This window comes from Ictalurus furcatus, chromosome 3 (genome assembly GCF_023375685.1).
Source record: "Ictalurus furcatus strain D&B chromosome 3, Billie_1.0, whole genome shotgun sequence".
NCBI lineage: Eukaryota > Metazoa > Chordata > Actinopteri > Siluriformes > Ictaluridae > Ictalurus > Ictalurus furcatus.
In genome coordinates, this window is record NC_071257.1 from 6,292,701 (window position 1) to 6,311,328 (window position 18,628).

Genomic DNA, 18,628 nt, shown 5'->3' on the forward strand with positions numbered 1-18,628 from the left:
GTGGCTCCCCAAACAGCGAGAGATCCTTTTACTATCATATATCTATTACACACATAAAAAAATCACTTTGTTACCTCTGCAACACACTGCACACTCACTAAAGGTCATCCAGTCTAAGTATATCAAAAATTTGTGTGAGCTTGTAAAACGATAGTGATACACTCCTGCTCTTGCCCTCGTAAGTGCCGGCCTTATTTACCCAGATGGATCTGAAGCCTCAGGCTGTGCTCAGGTGAGAGCTAGTGCACGAGCGAGTAATCACAAACAGGGCTTTGAGGCTGCCAACGAGCCCAGAGCAGAGAGTGTGCGGCTACTCTCTGTCATCACGTATCACCATCAGGCCACGGCATGCCTCGAATGCCTCGTTTAAAACCTGCAGCGGACGTACTTGTCCGTTGCTTTAAGGAGGCTGTGCTCTTTCAGACTGAACACAATTACTGCTGACCATAGAGGAACAAAGCAAGGATGTAGGATTTGTGCACATTCTAGGGTTCATAGAGATGGAAGGAATTTTTGCATGACAGTTGCTTTTTTTTAAGTACAACAATGGTCTGAATATGTTTTGGCAGTGGTTGAATAATGAACATGTGAGTTTGCTGGAGGTTTCAGGCATAGAAAAGCCCAGTACACATTATCAGCCTGAATTCTGCACACACAGTTATATCCATTTGATGATAGTTCAGGAGTGTCTGTTTCTGCATTTCATCCCATTCGCTCTCCAACCCATAAAACCAGCTTACATGTTGACCTATAATAGAAAATTGTAACCTTAAAAGCCTCTGCTTGTTTTACCTGCATATTCTCTCTCTCTCTCTCTCTCTCTCTCTCTCTCTCTCTCTCTCTCCACACTTCCCAACCTTCATTGTAATTCATGAAGCTGCAGATAATTTTTTTTGCCATTTAGACCCTGAATTAATGCAGTAGAATATAATTTCTTGAATACCCCGCCCCCCACCATCCATTTGGTGCTTCAAGCATGTATCAATTTAACTGTCAAAGATGTTCGTCTCTCAAATGTAACACACGGCCGTCTGTTCACCATTTTCATTGCAAGCTTTATTTTTGTTATTTATTTATTTATTTATTTATTTTAATAAACTTTTCATTTGAGGATATGGTACTAAAATAAGTCTGAACCATGAAATGATGACATTACACTTACTGTCCACTTTATTAGAGACACCTGTACATTTGCACATTCATGCAGTTATCAGGATCCACTCCTGTCAGCCAAAACCAGGAATCTGACTCTATCATGGCTAGAGATTCATCGAAACTGTACAGTTGAAATTTGGAAAAACATCACCTGGTCTTTTTCCCAATCTGTCAAATTGTAGTGAGTCTGAGCACACTGTAGCCTCAGATTCCTATTCTTGTCTGACAGCTGTGGAACCTGAAGGGTTCTTCTGTTGTAATCGTCAACCTAAAGGTTTGACGAGCTGTGCATTCTGAGATGCATTTCTGCTCACCATGGTTGTAAAGAGTGGTTATTTGAGTTACAGTACCCTTCCTGTCAGCTTGAAGCAGTCTGGCTGTTCTCTTCTGACCTCTCTCAAAAAACAACAGTTTTTTTTCACCTTTCTGTATAAACTCCAGAGGCCATTGTGCCCGAAAATCCCAGGTGTTCAGCAGTTTCTGAAATTTTCCGAAAAAAAAAAAAACAAAACAACGTCACTGAGATCCCCCATTTTGATTTTTAATGTGAACATTACCTGAACCTCTCAAATAACTGCATGGATGGGCAAGAATACAGGTATTCCTAAAAAAGTGGACAGTGGATATAATTTCATACAGTAGGGTCCACATTTGCATTACCAAGAACTATTTAACTGTTCTATTTATCAGAACTCAGTAAAATAAAATGGAAATAATACTTATTACAGAACACAATATTTTACACTCAAACATACCAGATGTTTTAGCTGTATGAGACTGAATGTCATTTGAGCCTCAAATTGTTGTAGAAATGTTTTAATATGTCAAATTTCTATTAGTTTGGGAAGAACAGATTTATTTAATACCGCAAATGTTGATCACCGTGTCCGCATCGCAAATTCCTATTAACTTGTATGATTCAAAGTTAACAACTGTTTAATAGTGTGCTTTAGCAACTGTTAAGATTAAATCACTAGTGAAGTATAGAATGTGTTCAAATGTTGTCGGTCAGATTTGCTCTCTCTTTTCTATAGCCATTATTTCCAGCAATGATGCAAACAGCAGTCCTTCTCCAACGCATCTGCTTATGGCTGTGACATGCAGGCTTACTGATATTAAAGAGACTGTGATGACAATAAAATCAGTTGTTTAACCTGCAGGCTTAACATGAATCAGGACTGGCATGACTGGAATTATATATTTTCAGGGAAGTATGTGGCATCTCTAAACAGCCGTCGAGACATCCTAACAGGAAACATTTGTGTATTTCATGTATTTTGATACATTTTGTAATTCTCTCTGAGTGATAATTAATATCTCATAGTCTCAGCCATAGCAGAAATTACAATACAATTTTTTAAATCATTATTGTGCTCACATTAATAAACATTGCATTACAATACCCCGCAGGCATTAGGCAAAGAGAACATACAGTCGCTGTCCTCACCGCAAGCAACCAATAATTAATGGCAAAGTGCTTGTTGGTAAATCACAGTGCAGGGGACAGGATTTAGAAAATATCGATGGAAAAAACTAATGCACTGCTCAACAATCTTGCCTGAATCAATCAATGATTCAGCCGAAAGGTTATACGAAGTGTGAAAGCTAAATGTGTTGTTTCCCGTAAAACGATTTACAACCTTACAAAATGTGTTTAGTGGTTATTAAAAAAAAAAGAAGGAAATGTGTGAATCAGTACTTGTGAAGACTAATAGAAAGCATTTGAAGATGATGGGTGGTGCTGCAGAGACTTCTATCCACTACCTTAGATGGGTCCAGTGCCACCAACACCACACTCTGGCTGAAGCCATCCAGCTGGCCAATGACCGGATGTTTGTGTTCTCAGACCATGGAACACTGCACCATTTTACCCACCCTCAGAACTCCACCTACTCCTGTACAGCATCAAAAGGAGCTTCTGCACTCAAGTCTGATTGCCCTCATGTACGTATGAGCCCCAGGTCTTTGTGCTCCCATGCCCCTCCCACAGTTCCTGATCTTTTGAGGCAGACAGCCAAAGCAAGGGTGGAAAGTATAAGGCAATTTCCATGCCACTTGGTAAAATATATTTGTCTTCTTAAAACAGAGATGTCAAAATTTAAAATGTTTTCCAGCTTTTTGCTTCGCTTGCTTTTCTGACTGTCTTTTTCAAATTAAAACTGCCTGCCTAAATATTTTGTGGGTCCCCTTTGAGCCAGCAAAACAGCTCTGACCCATCGAGGCATGGACTCCACAAGTCCTTCTGATCTATCAGTGTGAGGAAACTTGTCTGTAAACATGTTATTCTTTTTAACTGTAGCTGATATATATATATATATATATATATATATATATATATATATATATATATATATATACACACACACACACTCACACACACATACACACACACAGTGAGTGTGATCGAGATTCTCAGTTAAAGGACAGGCTCCTTTCATGAGATAAATCTGACTCAATCCTGGGTTCTCTCTCACTTCCTGCACCTGTCTATCATGGGAGTCTTTGTCTCTGAGTTGAAAGAAACCAGAACATACCTCTTGTTACTGAACGTCACTACTGCTTCCAAACAGAATCTGCAGAATTTTCAACAGAGAAGCTCTCCAGGAATCCTGCAAGGGAGAGGGCACCTTGATTATCAGCAGCAACAAAAAAGGTTGTGCTTCTGACAATTGTACCTAGTTTCTCAAGGTAAACCCCATTTTGATCAAATGACTTTAGATCATAGATAAAATGTAGAACTTTTGAATAACCACACATTTTGACTGTGGATGTATTGCATAGTAGGGCATGCTGGATTGAGTTGAGGGTTGACCTATATTTTGTAGATATGTTGGCAATGACCCAGTATATGGTACACATTTTATGTTTCAGCTTTGATGTTAATAGAGGATTGGCGATTTCAAAGTCATCAATGTAAAGGCCAAGAGCAATTGTGAACTCATCCCTTGTAGGAAAAGGGTTTTCATTAAAGTACTACCCATCTACATACGATCGGTATTCCTGTAGCGCATGGACTTTTTCTGACATAGCTCTGTTTAACACATCAGTTTTGTTAAGCAACCTCTGGAGCATGGGAAAAATGGGGACATATGCAACTGTTTTTTGGCCTTTTTCTACAACATATTCTATGGGGTTTACCAGTGGAAACTCTCTGCATACATTGGCTGCTCTCCTTTTAGCAGTTCCTAAGGGTCCATCTTTGGCACAAGAAGTCATCATGTTACTTTCTGACACGGCACTTGTAACCTCTCTCACAACTGTTTCGTCCATATCAGCATATTTCTTTACTACATATTAGTTACATATTAGTAACTAATATTACATATTAGTTTTACTAAATCATGAAGATCATTCTCACTGGCTTCTTCATTCAGCAATTCTAACTCCTCCATATCATAAGAATGGGATATTTGCTCTTGTGCAGCATCACTGTCATGGCTTATATAATCATGACCGATAATTTCTGACTTGAACCTCTCCCAGTTCTGTTCCTTGTGTACTTTACTCTTGTGTGCTTTGAAAGTGGAGTATACACAGCTTTTTAAGTTACAGTCTTTATAAGGACGCCTGACTTTATGGTTTACTTTAAAATATGCAGTATGTCGGTGAATTATTATAAATAAAGTAATCAGCCTCAGAACAATACTCAGCAACCCCACAGGACAGACAGCAAAACTTAACTGGTACATCTACACTTGGCTTTTGATCAGACTTTTTGGTGTGAAAGCGGGATAAGTGTACTTGTAGTGCATTGAGTGTTTTAAATGTACATAGACATTCCTTATGTAAATAAGGAAATGGCTCCATTCTTGCATAACTTCCATGTTTGAGTCTATAATGTTTAAACAGCTGTGATCTCTTTTCACAGTTACAAGGGCTATACTTACACTTCCAAAGCATGTCTGCCACCTGCAACACAATAGAACAAGATAGTTTATCGTTAGAGGGCATCCGTCCGTTTTTGCATTTAAACATTTCATCAACTCATTCTATTTAAATCAATGGCCATGTCAAAATAAAACGTGGTTTCTAATGTTAAGCTAAATCAACGCTTTCAATGCTCACAAGCAGCCCCTTGATGAAAAAAGAAACCCAAAATAAATAAATAATTAACAGACGAAAAAATGTCCCCTGAACTCGCCTGGTTCAAATTCAAGTGGGAGAAAACGTCCAAAATTATTTCTAACTATATTTTTCATTACTCATAAACAGCCTCTCAGTGGAAAATAGAAACAATAAAAACTGGCTAAAACATACTTTCTAACCCCTCACCAGCACCACTCAGCTCCTCGAATTCACTTGCAACCACAAGAAAATGGCGTCTCATGACTCTGCAACAGCTAATGAATCGGGAGGCGTGGTCAGGACAAAAACGTAATCATTTTAATCCATTTAAGTTAAAGTTATTCACACATTTAAATATGTCTACAAATGAGTAGAATCTACTTAAATTTTTATAGTAATGCACCCAAACGTAAATAATTTAAGTATGTTGTAATTAAATTGTTAATTAGATATTAAATCTGGGCTAACAGTGTAGCTCTTCTAAGGATCGGACCAGACAGGCTAGCCTTCGCTTCCCACGCACATCAGTGAGCTTTGGGTGCCCATGACACTGTCGCAGATTTACCAGTTGTCCTTCCTTGGGCCACTTTTGGTAGGTACTAACCACTGCATACAGGAGAACACCACAAGACCTGCCGTTTTTTGGAGATGCTCTGATCCAGTCATCTGGGCATCACAATTTGACACATGTCAAAGTCGCTCAGATCCTTATGCCCATTTTTCCTGCTTCCAACACAACAACTTTGAGAACTGAGTGTTCACTTGCTGCCTTATATATCCCACCTCTCTCAACAGGTGCCACTGTAATGCGATAATCAATGTTATTTACTTCACCTGTCAGTGGTTTTAATGTTATTACTGATCGGTGTACATCTCATCTTTAATTTGCTCCTTTGCTGCATCAGTGCGGTATTATCAAACCACTATAAGTGATGTGTTTCAGTGCACTGTGCATGTTTTTTGTGCCATGTCATTACAAAATAAGATGTGAACTAGATCAATGATTTCTTAGATCACAATAATCAAAGTGAGTACCTGACATCACTTTTACCTACTGTAATATCTTCCTGTCTGTGACACCTAAAAGAGGTTGAAGCCAGGTTGAAAAGAAAGCAGTCCGTTTTTTATTCAGGAGATTTAAGGGGAGGTTTGAAAAGTATACATGCCAGGTATTGGTGGACTAATTGCGTGTATTAAAATATATTGAACATATTTGGTAGAGATGTCAGAAGAGATGTCAGAAGAAAACATACTGTTTTAATAAACAGTATAGCCTAGGCAGTATATTTCAATGAATGTGAATGGCAAAAGCAGCAAAAACACTGACAAACAAAATGGCAAATGGCAAAAGAATGGCAAAAGCAGCAAAAACATTGACAAACACTGACACGGTTGTCCTTCCTTGTATTTGTGAAATGTATGTAAACGATGTCCTTAGTGACAAAGGCAACAAATCTTGAACATATTATATTAATAATCTATATTGCTTTGTCAGATGGCATGATGGCACAGAGGGTAGAACTGTTGTCTCTGATTCAATCCTGAACTTAGGTTACTGTTACATGCGTTTTCTCTGGGTTCTCTGGTTTTGACTAAACTAAATTACACCTAAGTGTGAATGTATGTGTGCATGGTGCCCTGCCATAGACTAGCATCAAGTCTGTGGTGAATTCTCCTGCCTTGCAGGATATGTTCCAGATCCACTGTGACAATGACAAAGATAAAGCGCTTACTGAAGATGCTTGAATACATCTATTGTGTTGTCCAGACAAGTTTTCAAACAATTCATTACTCTCATGGAACTTGAAGGCGGTTTCTGAACACTATAAGCAGTACAGAGATTTTAATGGGAGCATATGAGATTTAGGGATCCCTTTAATGTTGTAAAGTAGTAATGTGCAAACACGCTCATTCTTTATTCACTGGAATTCTTGATGTCCCATTTATTCTTGCATGTGTTTGAACTCAATTCACTGAAGTCTATGTTTGTCATATACACAGACAGCTTGTAGACCTTGCATCCTCCTCTACTCTGAGGAATATCTCACTAATCTCAGATAGTCCTATTTTAATGCATGCTATCGCAGAAGCAGACAACTGACAGGGCTTTCGATTTTTAATGAAATGCAACTTAATCCTCCACACTTCATTATATGCACAGTCATATCACTGATGATGCTCATTTTGGTTGAGTGCTAGTATAGACAGAGATTGTAAGAGATTAAAAGATTAAGTCGATTTACCCCATTATATCAAAAGCAAGACATGCAAACTGCCAGGTACTGTACGGTACTGAAGGGATTAACAGCATTGTTACAAAAAATATTCCCTCGTGTGCTTTGACAATGGAGGTAGAGAATGCCTTCTAACACTTTGCTCCAAAATCTCTCATTGTTTAATTGTCTTGTGACTGTGAGGGTCATTGCATAGGATTTACATAATTTTCATACTCATCAAACCATTCACTGAGCCCTCTTTTCCTGTATGTGGGGCATTATTATCCTGGAAGAGTATAGAATAAAGGTGATCAGTCAGAAGAATTTGCCTCTACAAGGAGAGAAATATCTCACAGTTTTGACCTTGTGGGGACATTTGGCTGGTCCTCTAAACAAACAAACAAGCAAACAAACAAATGAGGTGGTGTGGGGTCACGATGGCTTAGTGGTTAGCACACTTGCCTGTTAGAGCAAGTTTGCATGTTCTCCCCGTGCTTCGGGTGTTTCCTCCAGGTATTGCGGTTTCCTCCCTCAGTCCAAAGACACGCGTTATAGGCTGATTGGCATTTCCAAATTGTCCGTAGGGTGTGAATGTGTGTGCGATTGTGCCCTGCGACAAGTTAGCACCCCGTCCAGGGTGTCCCCGGCCTTGTGCCCCGAGTTCCCTCGGATAGGATCCAGGCTCCCTGAGACTCCTGTGTAGGATAAGCGTTACAGGAAATGGGTAGATGGATAAATAAATAACATGTCATTGTAGCCATAGCTTTCATAAACTGCATTAATAATTAGATCAAGGGGAATATCCTCACAAGAAGAGTAAGACAAACATGTGTGTGACATTGTGTTTCCATTTTCTATCTTATTTATTTTAATATACAAAGATAAACAACTGAATTAAACGCTTGAGCAAAAAACACAGCTCGTTAGTTTAGCTTTAGGAGGAGGAGGAGAGAGAGAGAGAGAGAGAGAGAGAGAGAGAGAGAGAACTTCAGCTTCACCCGCATCTTCCCTCTTTTACACACAGACATCCTCCACGCGCGCGCGCACACACACACACACACACGCACACACACACACTCACACACATCAGACTTCGACTTCCTTCAGCACAAGAGGCGAAATGGGAAATGTTCTGGAATTCTTGGGAAAAAGGTGAGATTAACGGCACTGGAAAATTAATAACACAATTTTTTTAACTAATACTATGGAGTGTTTAATAACATTCTGTTTTTTAATAACCTTAAATCGATTCAAATGACTAGCTTTCGTTAATAGGCTTTTTGTTTGAGTTTTTCCACGTTGTTGAAGCAGCGTTTTATTTCTTCAGAAATGTGAGAAATTATAATCTTGTATGTAAGCGTTCATCATCTAATCGGTTCAGTTTGTAAAGGAGGATCAGGAGAATGAACGGTGTTCAGCCACAGGCATTAAATGACATTTTCAGGAATAATGTCTGCTAGAGAGCTTTCCTGATTTTATCATCTAAGTGAATTATTAAAGGATGATGATGAAAATCCTGCCTGATCTGAAGATCATATTAGTGAGTCGATTCTTTTGAACTAAAACGAAGTTTTGATTCATTTGATATGTAATTCAGAGCTAAGACTTCACTACCATTCTTACTATTACAGGTTCATCATAATCCTGGAAGCCTACAATGCAGCACTAAGTATAGAATTAAAGTAATATGAAATTGCCTACTGGTTGATTTCAGATTTGTGCTCTGTCATCTATAATTACACAAACGAATATAGCTTTTAACACATTTAACACAATAACACCGCCTCAGCCAAGGTCAGAAAGCTTTGCTTCAAGCTACGTTCTATGTCTATTCATTTGTGAATCACATTCAACTATGAATCAAGAGCTACTCAGGAGTATGGCCATCCATTCATCGGAGCACAAACTTGCCCCCAAAATGTCCTTTATGTAATTAATGATTTCAAAACAAACATGATGCAGCACTTATGGGTTTTGGCTATATAGTGCTTATACTGTATCATAGCCCTAAGTCAGCCTTGCATCCTTGCATGTGTTGTGTTTTTTGCCCAACAACAAGAATCTCACATCTCAGAAGTTGAGTTTAAGTGAAAATGCTGTGATTGATATGCCTATATACGCATGGTATTTGACAAGCAGCATTCTATCTACAAGGCAGCAACAATAACACAGAAAGCAAAAAAGCAACAAGTCTAAATTGTGATCTGTATACTTTTCAGTAAAAATCTAAAACGTATAGTACAGGTTTGATTTTTGACCGTGTACAAATCTCTGAAGGAGATGACATATCACTGACACATAGTTCCATAGTTAAGCTTTGTGTGGGTAACTAAAGATAGGTAGGGAGTGAATTTTTTTTTTTACCATTTAAGAAATATAAAAAATTTTAAATACTTGCCAATCAATTTGTTCCAAATCACTTCAAAGGTAGTGAAAATAAACAAAACATTATCGTTTTAAGGAGGGTTATAGAGAAGTTAATTACATCATGAACGGGTGAGACAGATTGCTGATGAAAAAATCTGGAGTGTTCAAGGTAGGTTACAGGAGGTCAGAGCAGCAGTTGAACTTATGCTTAAATGCTCAGATATCTAAGCGATCAAACAGGAACAAAGAAGCAGGAAAAACACCAGAGAGAGCTGGATCTTAAACAAATGCTATTATTCAGCACTTAAGCAAAGGTCAGTAGAAAGGTATCAGCAATAGAATGAATTAATGTACTTTTTAACAAAGGCAATAATCACACTCCAAGGTTTAGTAATCTTTTTAACATGGCTTTTAAATGTCAGTATTCTGAGCAGAGTTTTTAAACAAAGAAAGAAGACATCTTCATTGCTCCAAGCCCTGTACTCTTCTCCTCTGGGTATCATTCATGATGATTTATGTCCATGTTGTCTTTTCCTGACATCAAGAGCTCTGTGGACTGAATGAGAGATTTTAAAAGAATCAGATTTGTGCTGTCTGTATGAATGAAGCCATTTACATAGAAAGTTTTGTTTACATAGAAAATAACAGCTTAACAGCACGTAATTGTTGTGTGCTTAAGGAGTGTTCAAAATTTCAGAGAAATGGCCAACAATCTGGACAATTTCAGATGTTTTGCAGATTTTCCGTATACAACAGAACGAGCCCAAACTAATGTTTATTTACAGGAATATTTGTACAAAAGATAACATACGTTGTTTAAATTGGCTATTTAACAAAATGATTTTTTAGATGGCCAAAAATGTTAATAGTATTGATATGAATTACCACAAATTAAAGGTTAAAATGAAAACAAATACTCTTATTTCTGTCTGAGTGAAATAAACTTTACAAAGCTTAACAAATAAAACTGTTTATTTGCTGGGAACGAGTTAGCAGATCTAGCTAGCCAGCTACTGTTAAAATCATGACAAATGATTTAAAGAAGTGGCAGCAAACTTTCAAAAGTGGTGAGTGTGGCTAAATGTGATGAAGTATTACTCAAAACCAATACAGTTATAATTTTTTAATTCAACGATAGAAAACATGGATCTCACATGGATTTTTTTTTTCCAAATGCAGTGTAGGGCTTAATATTACTCAAAACTGAGTCTGTAGTAGCCAGTTAGAACAAGCCGAGGATGTCAATATCTTACTGCAGAGTGATTCAACCAGCTTAAACTGCAAAATCCACTCAGAGATGTTTATCACTTGTGGTTCTGCAAACAAAAGGATACAGCATACACAATTAACATAGCAATGGCATCAAAACTGCTCAAAATGCTATCCCCGTAGGAGATGATTAATGGTCAACGGTGGACTTATTCCTATATAACTTACAGTTAATGCAAAAATAATCATCCACACAGGTTTCACATGCTATCTGTGTGTGCTTGCAGGTACACCGATGTCACATCTGCTAACAGCCTGAGGGAATAGCTAGCAGGTTGTTTTTAAAGAAAACAATTGTAGCTTACTAATGTTCTTTGTGTTGTTATGTGACTCTTTGTCCTTGTTTAGAGGGTCAAGAAAATGAAATACTATTCTCCTGGACTTAGAGCTCATTTTCTATGTCAATAAATGTCGGAATTGACACTTGTAAGGGTTGAATGTACCACTTGAAATTTGATTAAGGGCATGTGAGAGCGTTCTCATGAGTCTTGTTACATAGGATCCACAGTCCATTCATCATTGTCTTTTCTCACCAGTATGCTTACTGAAGAATGAACTCATAGTGCAAGCATACATCTCTGAACCATTTATAACTTCTGCAATGCTTATAAGCATGGTGGTGGCAGAATCATACTTTGGGGTTGTTTTTCTTCAGCTGGAACTGGGGCTTTAATCAGGGTGAAGGAAATAATTAATAGCTCCAAATACCAGTCAATTTTGGCACAGAACCTTAAAGTTTCTGTTAAAACATTTAAGATGAAGAGGAATTTCACCTTTAAGCATCACAGTGACCCAAAGCATACATCCAAATCAACAAAGGAATGGCTTCACCAAAACAAGTTCAAGGTTTTGGAATGGGCCAGCCGGAGTCCAGACCTAAATCCAATCATAAATCTGTGGGGTGACCTGAAGAGGGCTGTGCACAGGAGATGCCCAGCCAATTTGAAAGAGTTAGAATGCTTTTGCAAGGAAGAATAGCAAAATATTGCTAAATCAAGAGGTGCCAAACTCTTACCCAGAAATATTGAATGTGATAAAATCTAAAGGTGTTTCAACTAAATATTAGTTTAGCGGTGTACACACTTATGCATCCAGGTAATTATACATTTTTTATTTTTCATTTCCCCCCCTTAAAATTATTCTTCTATACCACACATATATTTAACAAAGTTTTTTTTTTTATAAGCCCGTGTTTTATTTGCAATGTTTGATATCAATGAAAGCATGGATCAGTATTTTTGTGAATATTTTGAATAAAAGATCAAAAGGTTAAACAATAAAGACAATTTTTCACAGCCTCCTTTGCTCATATTTACCAAGGGTGCCAGTATTAGTGGAGGGCACTGTATATATAACTGCAATCTAAGGAACTACTTTGATGTAAACTGAACTTGCTGAACTTGAACTTGCTCCTGTGAGGCCAGGGTCTTTTTAAATCTTGGTCAATAATAATTTAATTTCCAATGATTACGTTAAATGTGAGACATCCTGAATTCAGCAATTCAAGCTTCAGATCAAATTCCTGGCAGTTCAGACAGGATGATCTAATTTGATAAAAGTGGATTGTTTCTATCAGTTTTTTTTAGGTTTCTCTTTTTTTCCATGCTTACACAGAAATACTGTAATGTTTCAAGATGATTGGTGTAGTGATTAAATGCAAAAAGGCTTACAAGAAATATGACCTATGAACATCTAATCAGGTCAGTTATTTTAGGGTGATTTAGATTTAGTAATGCTTAAAGTCCATCATGTAAACCAAAGGCCCTAAGTACACGTTAAACCTGTGACACCAGTAATTCATGACAGTTACATGAAGCACGTGAAAGCATTAGAGCTCTATTTATAAGATTATTTATTAATTTTGAATGCACTTATTTCAAAACCTGATATGTTCTTATTGTTTTGGCAGATAATTTTTTTTCTATAAATGTAGAAAATGTAAAATAAAAATTAAAAACACAAAATCCCTATTGAACAAGACAATTTCAAGCTTGAAATTATGTTAGAAATGTCTAGAAACAGGTTTAATAATTATATATCTGGTTTAATGTAATCATAGGAAATACTAGATACAGTTAGCTACATTCAAGATGTTTAAATTTGTTAAGATGTCATTTATTTGCAGTGTTGGTAAGGGAAACTATAAAATCCAGCTTTTTTAAGAGATCTTGATTAAGAATGAGTAAAAAAAAAAAAAAGATATAGTCTTTGTTGTCTTATTAAAAATTCATTGTAAATTGATTGATGAACAGTTTGTTTTAAATGGTTTTCTTTTTCATTCACAATGGGCTATGTAAATTTTTTTAAACCATGCTAATATACAGGGAAATAGAGTAAGCCTGTTTGGGCAGCACTTTACAGAATAGTTGCTATTATCATAGAAAGGGATAGGCAATTGTTAGCTATTTCATTTGCACTTAATAAATACCTATATCATAAATCACATTAGTGTTGTTGAGGAAAAAAGAATTAGAGAAATATCTAACAAGGAAAACAGATAACAAAACAGAGCCATGATCTTTTACTGGTATTGATGGTTTGCCATTTTAGTTTATGTTTTATATGTTTTAGCATATTTTAGCTCCTGAAATTCACTATGCATGCTTTACTTTCAAAACTGCATTCAAAACTATATGCACTTGTGTATTTACTACTACAGGGGTAACGTGTCTGATGGTGGAATCTGCCATGAAAACACCACCATCAGTGCTGACTGATGTTGTGATTACTAACTGTGACCAAAGATAACCTGATTAACCCAGGCAATGAAGATTTGAAGCAAAGACCAAGAATTCTAAAAGAAAAACAAAAAAAAAACCTCACATCTTAGTCATGGCAAACATTACGCATGTGGCAGTAGTGTTTGTGGACCCCCACAGCCAAGTCCCCACGAATGAGCATGATCCTTACCAAGACTTTTATGATATGGACTATGGGATCCCAGCTGAGGAAATGCCGGACACCACTCAGGGCCTGGCCTATTTTGTGGCCACCATTGTTATTGGAATGGTTCTTGTCTGCATCATGCTGGTGTGCGGCATCGGTAACTTCCTGTTTATAGCCACCTTGGCCCGCTACAAGAAGCTGCGAAATCTCACCAATCTCCTGATCGCAAACCTGGCCATCTCTGATTTTATTGTGGCTGTAGTGTGCTGCCCTTTCTTGGTGGATTACTATGTGGTAAAACAGCTGTCCTGGGACCACGGGAAAGTGCTCTGTGCCTGCGTTAATTACCTCCGAACTGTCTCTCTGTATGTGTCCACCAACGCCTTATTGGCCATTGCTGTGGACAGGTTGGTGAAATTAAATATCAGTGTTCCCTAGTAGAGGATAATTGTATTTAGACAGACAGACCTGAGGTGGGATTTGATGTATTTCAAATGAGAACCACCTGTCAGTCAAGCATGTGTGACATTTCTCGTGGACAGGTTAGTTATGCTCAGTTCACAATAGCCAAAAAGGGATACTTAGTACTCAATAATGCATTACTGAAGCACAGTAAGTCAACCTTCTCAGTCTCAATATATGCAAAATCTAATGTAGAGCTATGAAAGATAAAAGCCAATTAGACCTAAAATCAAATTAGTGGTAAAATCACTTTCAGAGTAGCTTTTCAAAGAGGATTGATACCCATTCTCTAAAATTCTCGGAATGTTCAATGACAAAACAACAGGCACTGCATGCAGCAATCAACAGCGTCCAATTTAAAGACTTGATTTTGGGTCTTATTGTGCTGAGAATGTGAACTAACCACTGAATATAATTTCGATCAGGGTGTAAATTTAAGTTAGTTTAAAACTAGCACCTTTTAGAACTTTGGTTTCACCACAGACACATAGTATGTAATTAGTAGTGCATAAAGTAGTAGATAAAGTGATCATAGATCAAAAGTTTGTTGCACAGAGTGACATATTTCAGCATCACCAAACAATCAGAAACATGACCCGACATAAACAGGAAATGGTACAGTCACGATTGAGATGTGTTCATAATCTAGCTAATATCTGTCTTATTTTCTTTTAATATATTTACTTCAAGTTAGTTATATAGTTATAATTAGTTATACCATAGATAAATGAACAAACTCAAGAAACATTGTGCTTTACAATAAAGTGGTGACTCAGTTGATCCATCTTGTATTTGTGTTTTATATCACTTGTGCTGTTCTGTTGTTTGGGCTCTAACGCAACAAATTTGAAAGGGTTTTTAGTAATGAACTATATCAAAAACAATTAATGCCTGCAAAATTAATATGCATATGAATACCCTGACTGACAGTATAATGTTACATGATCCTGATAAGCTGGCTGATATTAAAATAGCCTATTTGAAGTCTGATCATGTTCGTATGTGCCGTTATAGAAACTATTTCTGAGATGCCAAGTGCTCACAGACCATGACTATACACATAGAGCACAAGAAATAGATTTTATAGTTGCAAATGCACTTTTTCTGGTGTATGGCAGCATTGCTTACTTCGAACAGAATCACGAAGTAGTTTTATTTACAGTGAATGCTGCACCTACTCGAAGGTAGTTGTCAATTTTAAGTCAAATCTTGAGGCTATGTTGAAACTATGTCAAATCCTCCAACCATTATTTTTTAGTAGCTTATAAACGTGAACATAGTGACCATTTCTGTTTAAACTAGGCTACAATAAAACTTAAGGCGCTACCTTTTTGTTACACAAAATAGTCTCTGAAGTTGCTTGATACCTTTTAAAATGATTAAAGTAAGCGCGCTGTATAATTATGACACACAATATGCTCATTGAACTAGGCATGACCAGCTGAAATAGTCCTTAAGGTAGTGTTGTAACATCATAATGGTGAGGAAACGTAAAAATCTAAACTTATATTGCGATATTTTAATTAATCTGAGACATCCATGAGTAGAACTATCTGAATTGGTCTGCACACAGATAGAAGCCCGGGATAAAACTTGTGGTGTCTTTTCAGGTACATGGCAATTATCCACCCATTAAGGCCCAGGATGAAACATCATACTGCCTACTGTTTGATAACAGGTGTGTGGATTGTTCCAGTCATCATATCGATACCTTCTGCTTATTTTACTTCTGCGACCAAGGTGCCTTATGGTGCCAACCAAAGTAAAACCTTCTGTGCTCAGATCTGGACAGTGGACCAGCAGCTTTACTACCGTTCCTACTACCTCTTCATTTTCGCTGTGGAGTTCCTGTGCCCAGTCCTGAGCATGGCCCTGTGCTACATGCACATCTCCAGGGAGCTTTGGTTCAAAAGTGTCCCCGGTTTCCAGACGGATCAGATCCGGAAGCGCTTGCGTTGCCGGAGAAAGACAGTCATGGTGCTCATTGGGATCCTCACGGCATACATTCTCTGCTGGGCTCCTTATTACGGCTATACCATCCTACGGGACTTTTACCCAACACTCATCTCCAGGGAGAAGAACTCACTGGTGGCATTTTACATTATTGAGTGCATTGCCATGAGCAACAGCATGATCAACACCTTCTGCTTTGTCAGTGTGAAGAATAACACAGCAGTGTACTTCAAGAGGATTGTGCTGCTTCGCTGGAAGTCCACTTACACCTGTAGGAAGACAGATGTGAGGACACTGTCAATGCCTGTGACTGAGGAAATTGATTGTATACAGCTGAGGTAAAAAAAAAAAAATAGTAAAAAAATATATATAATAATAATTAAAAAGAAAAAACTTTAGATTTGCAGCTGTCTTAGGCCACTTTGTTTGGAAAAGCCATTGTATGGTTTAGCCTTTTCTTCAGCAGTGTTGCTAACCTTTGGCAGTTCTACTGAATGTAAAGGGGAAAAAAGATTTCCATTAGCCCGTTCAGTTTTATGTACAACACATTTGATTAAATTTAAATCCAACCCAATTCATATTTAAGTCATATGCATTATTTACCTACTAATAAGTATCTCTGTCTGTGCTGTTCAGTGATTTTGGTGATAAAAGTCATTTTTCAGTGAAAATGTGCAATATTCATATTTAAGGGTTTATAAGTTAAACCCAAGCAAGTGAGTATTTCTCAAATGATCTTTTGTGTGTGTGTGTGGGGGGGGGGGGGGGGGTCTTTTTGTTTGTGGTATTATTTTGTGCCTCTATGTAGATTTACCTAGCAGTATTATATAGTAAGGATGTCAGTAGCTGAACTTGTTGTTAGAGAACGTGACCGACGGTTTATTTCCAGTAGTTCACACATCTTTTGCTATTTTATGGTGACTTTTTTACTGTCTCTTTGTATTGTCTCTTGTGCATGAAGTTAAGACAAATAAATTTAAACCTGAGAAGAAATTGTCCTCTTACACTTCATTTTTGCCTGCTTGAAGTAATACATACAGCAGTTACTAAAAGGCACTGAATAGATATTTTGGTGCGATTATTTGCCTGCTAAATTAATTGATCATAAATAAACACATCACTAAATCACTCATTTGGACAAGAAAGGTCAAAGCTGGCTTCCTATGGTTATTATAAAAAAAAAAAGTGCTATGTTTGAACAGGTCAGCAAAGAATATTTTAATAAATTGATACACCAATATGATCAAACTGTGGCCTTTTTCAAAACACTAATTTCTGTTATAAATATAGCGCTGTATTTAATTTAGTGTCTTATTCGTGTCTTATTACTTTCTTCTTCATTTGTCACATTCATATTTACATTTTAACACTTTCTAGTAGGCTTTGTCACAGTTAAATTGACTAACAGCAATTCTGCTCATGTTCTCTGTCTGTAGACGTGCATTTAGTGTTTGTTGTCTAATAGAATTAGTCATGATACTAACCTCATCTGTTGCACTCGTCTGTCTATTACCAGGGACTGGTTTTATTGCTTTCATTTGTCTTCTAGTATGGCCTTTCCTGGTTGAGATTCTAATAAAAACATGCAAACATGGATCCAATATGCTCTTGCTAGTCCTAGAAAATTATAACTGGTGTGGTTCAGGTATGTTTCAGGACCCCCCAACACACACACACACACACACACACACACACACACATTTCTGTAATTTACAAAGATGGATGCTTGTTAGTTCTCTGATATTTGAAACTGTCCATGCAAATATGTTTAAACTCAATGTGGGAGTTTAAAAATGAGCTGGCTCTTTCCAGGGACATTGACCTAGATTAAATGATGACAACAAATTTAAAAAAAAAAAAAAAAAAAAAATACATTCTGTCTGCAAGAATATTATCAGAGAAAAATGCATCGGGTTAATCAAGAACATCTTCCATCCATCTATCCATTTTCCGTATCCTTCACAGGGTCGCGGGGAGCCTGGAGCCCTGGATCGCAGGGCACAATCACACACACACACACACTCCCATTCACACACTATGGGCAATGTAGAGATGCCAATCAGTCTACAATGCATGTCTTTGGACCGGGGGAGGAAATCAGAGTACTAGGAGGAAACCCCGGAAGCAAGAGGAGAACACGCAAGCTCTGCGAACAAAGGGCAGAGGTGGGAATCAAACCCCCCTAAGAACATTTTATTCAACTGTATTAAAAAAAAGAGACATATACGTGCAGCTATGTGTGACTGTAATGTAAC

At 37.4% G+C, this 18,628-nt stretch overlaps 1 protein-coding gene across 1 annotated transcript; it reads left to right on the forward strand.

Moving 5' to 3' along the window:
- Window positions 1–203: 203 nt before the first annotated feature.
- Window positions 204–16,937, forward strand: prokr1b (prokineticin receptor 1b). The gene is made up of 3 exons (XM_053620156.1): window positions 204–232; window positions 13,844–14,365; window positions 16,031–16,937. Exons 1-3 carry the CDS (start codon window positions 204–206, stop codon window positions 16,713–16,715), a joined length of 1,236 nt encoding a protein of 411 aa, XP_053476131.1. The 3' UTR covers window positions 16,716–16,937.
- The last annotated feature ends 1,691 nt before the right edge of the window (window positions 16,938–18,628 follow it).

Coding starts and splice junctions, on each gene's coding strand:
- prokr1b (XM_053620156.1), top strand. CDS start 204: ATGGATCTGAAGCCTCAGGCTGTGCTCAG. Junction 233..13,843: donor AAGCCTCAGGCTGTGCTCAG/GTGAGAGCTAGT, acceptor CAGGCAATGAAG/ATTTGAAGCAAAGACCAAGA. Junction 14,366..16,030: donor TTGGCCATTGCTGTGGACAG/GTTGGTGAAATT, acceptor GTGTCTTTTCAG/GTACATGGCAATTATCCACC.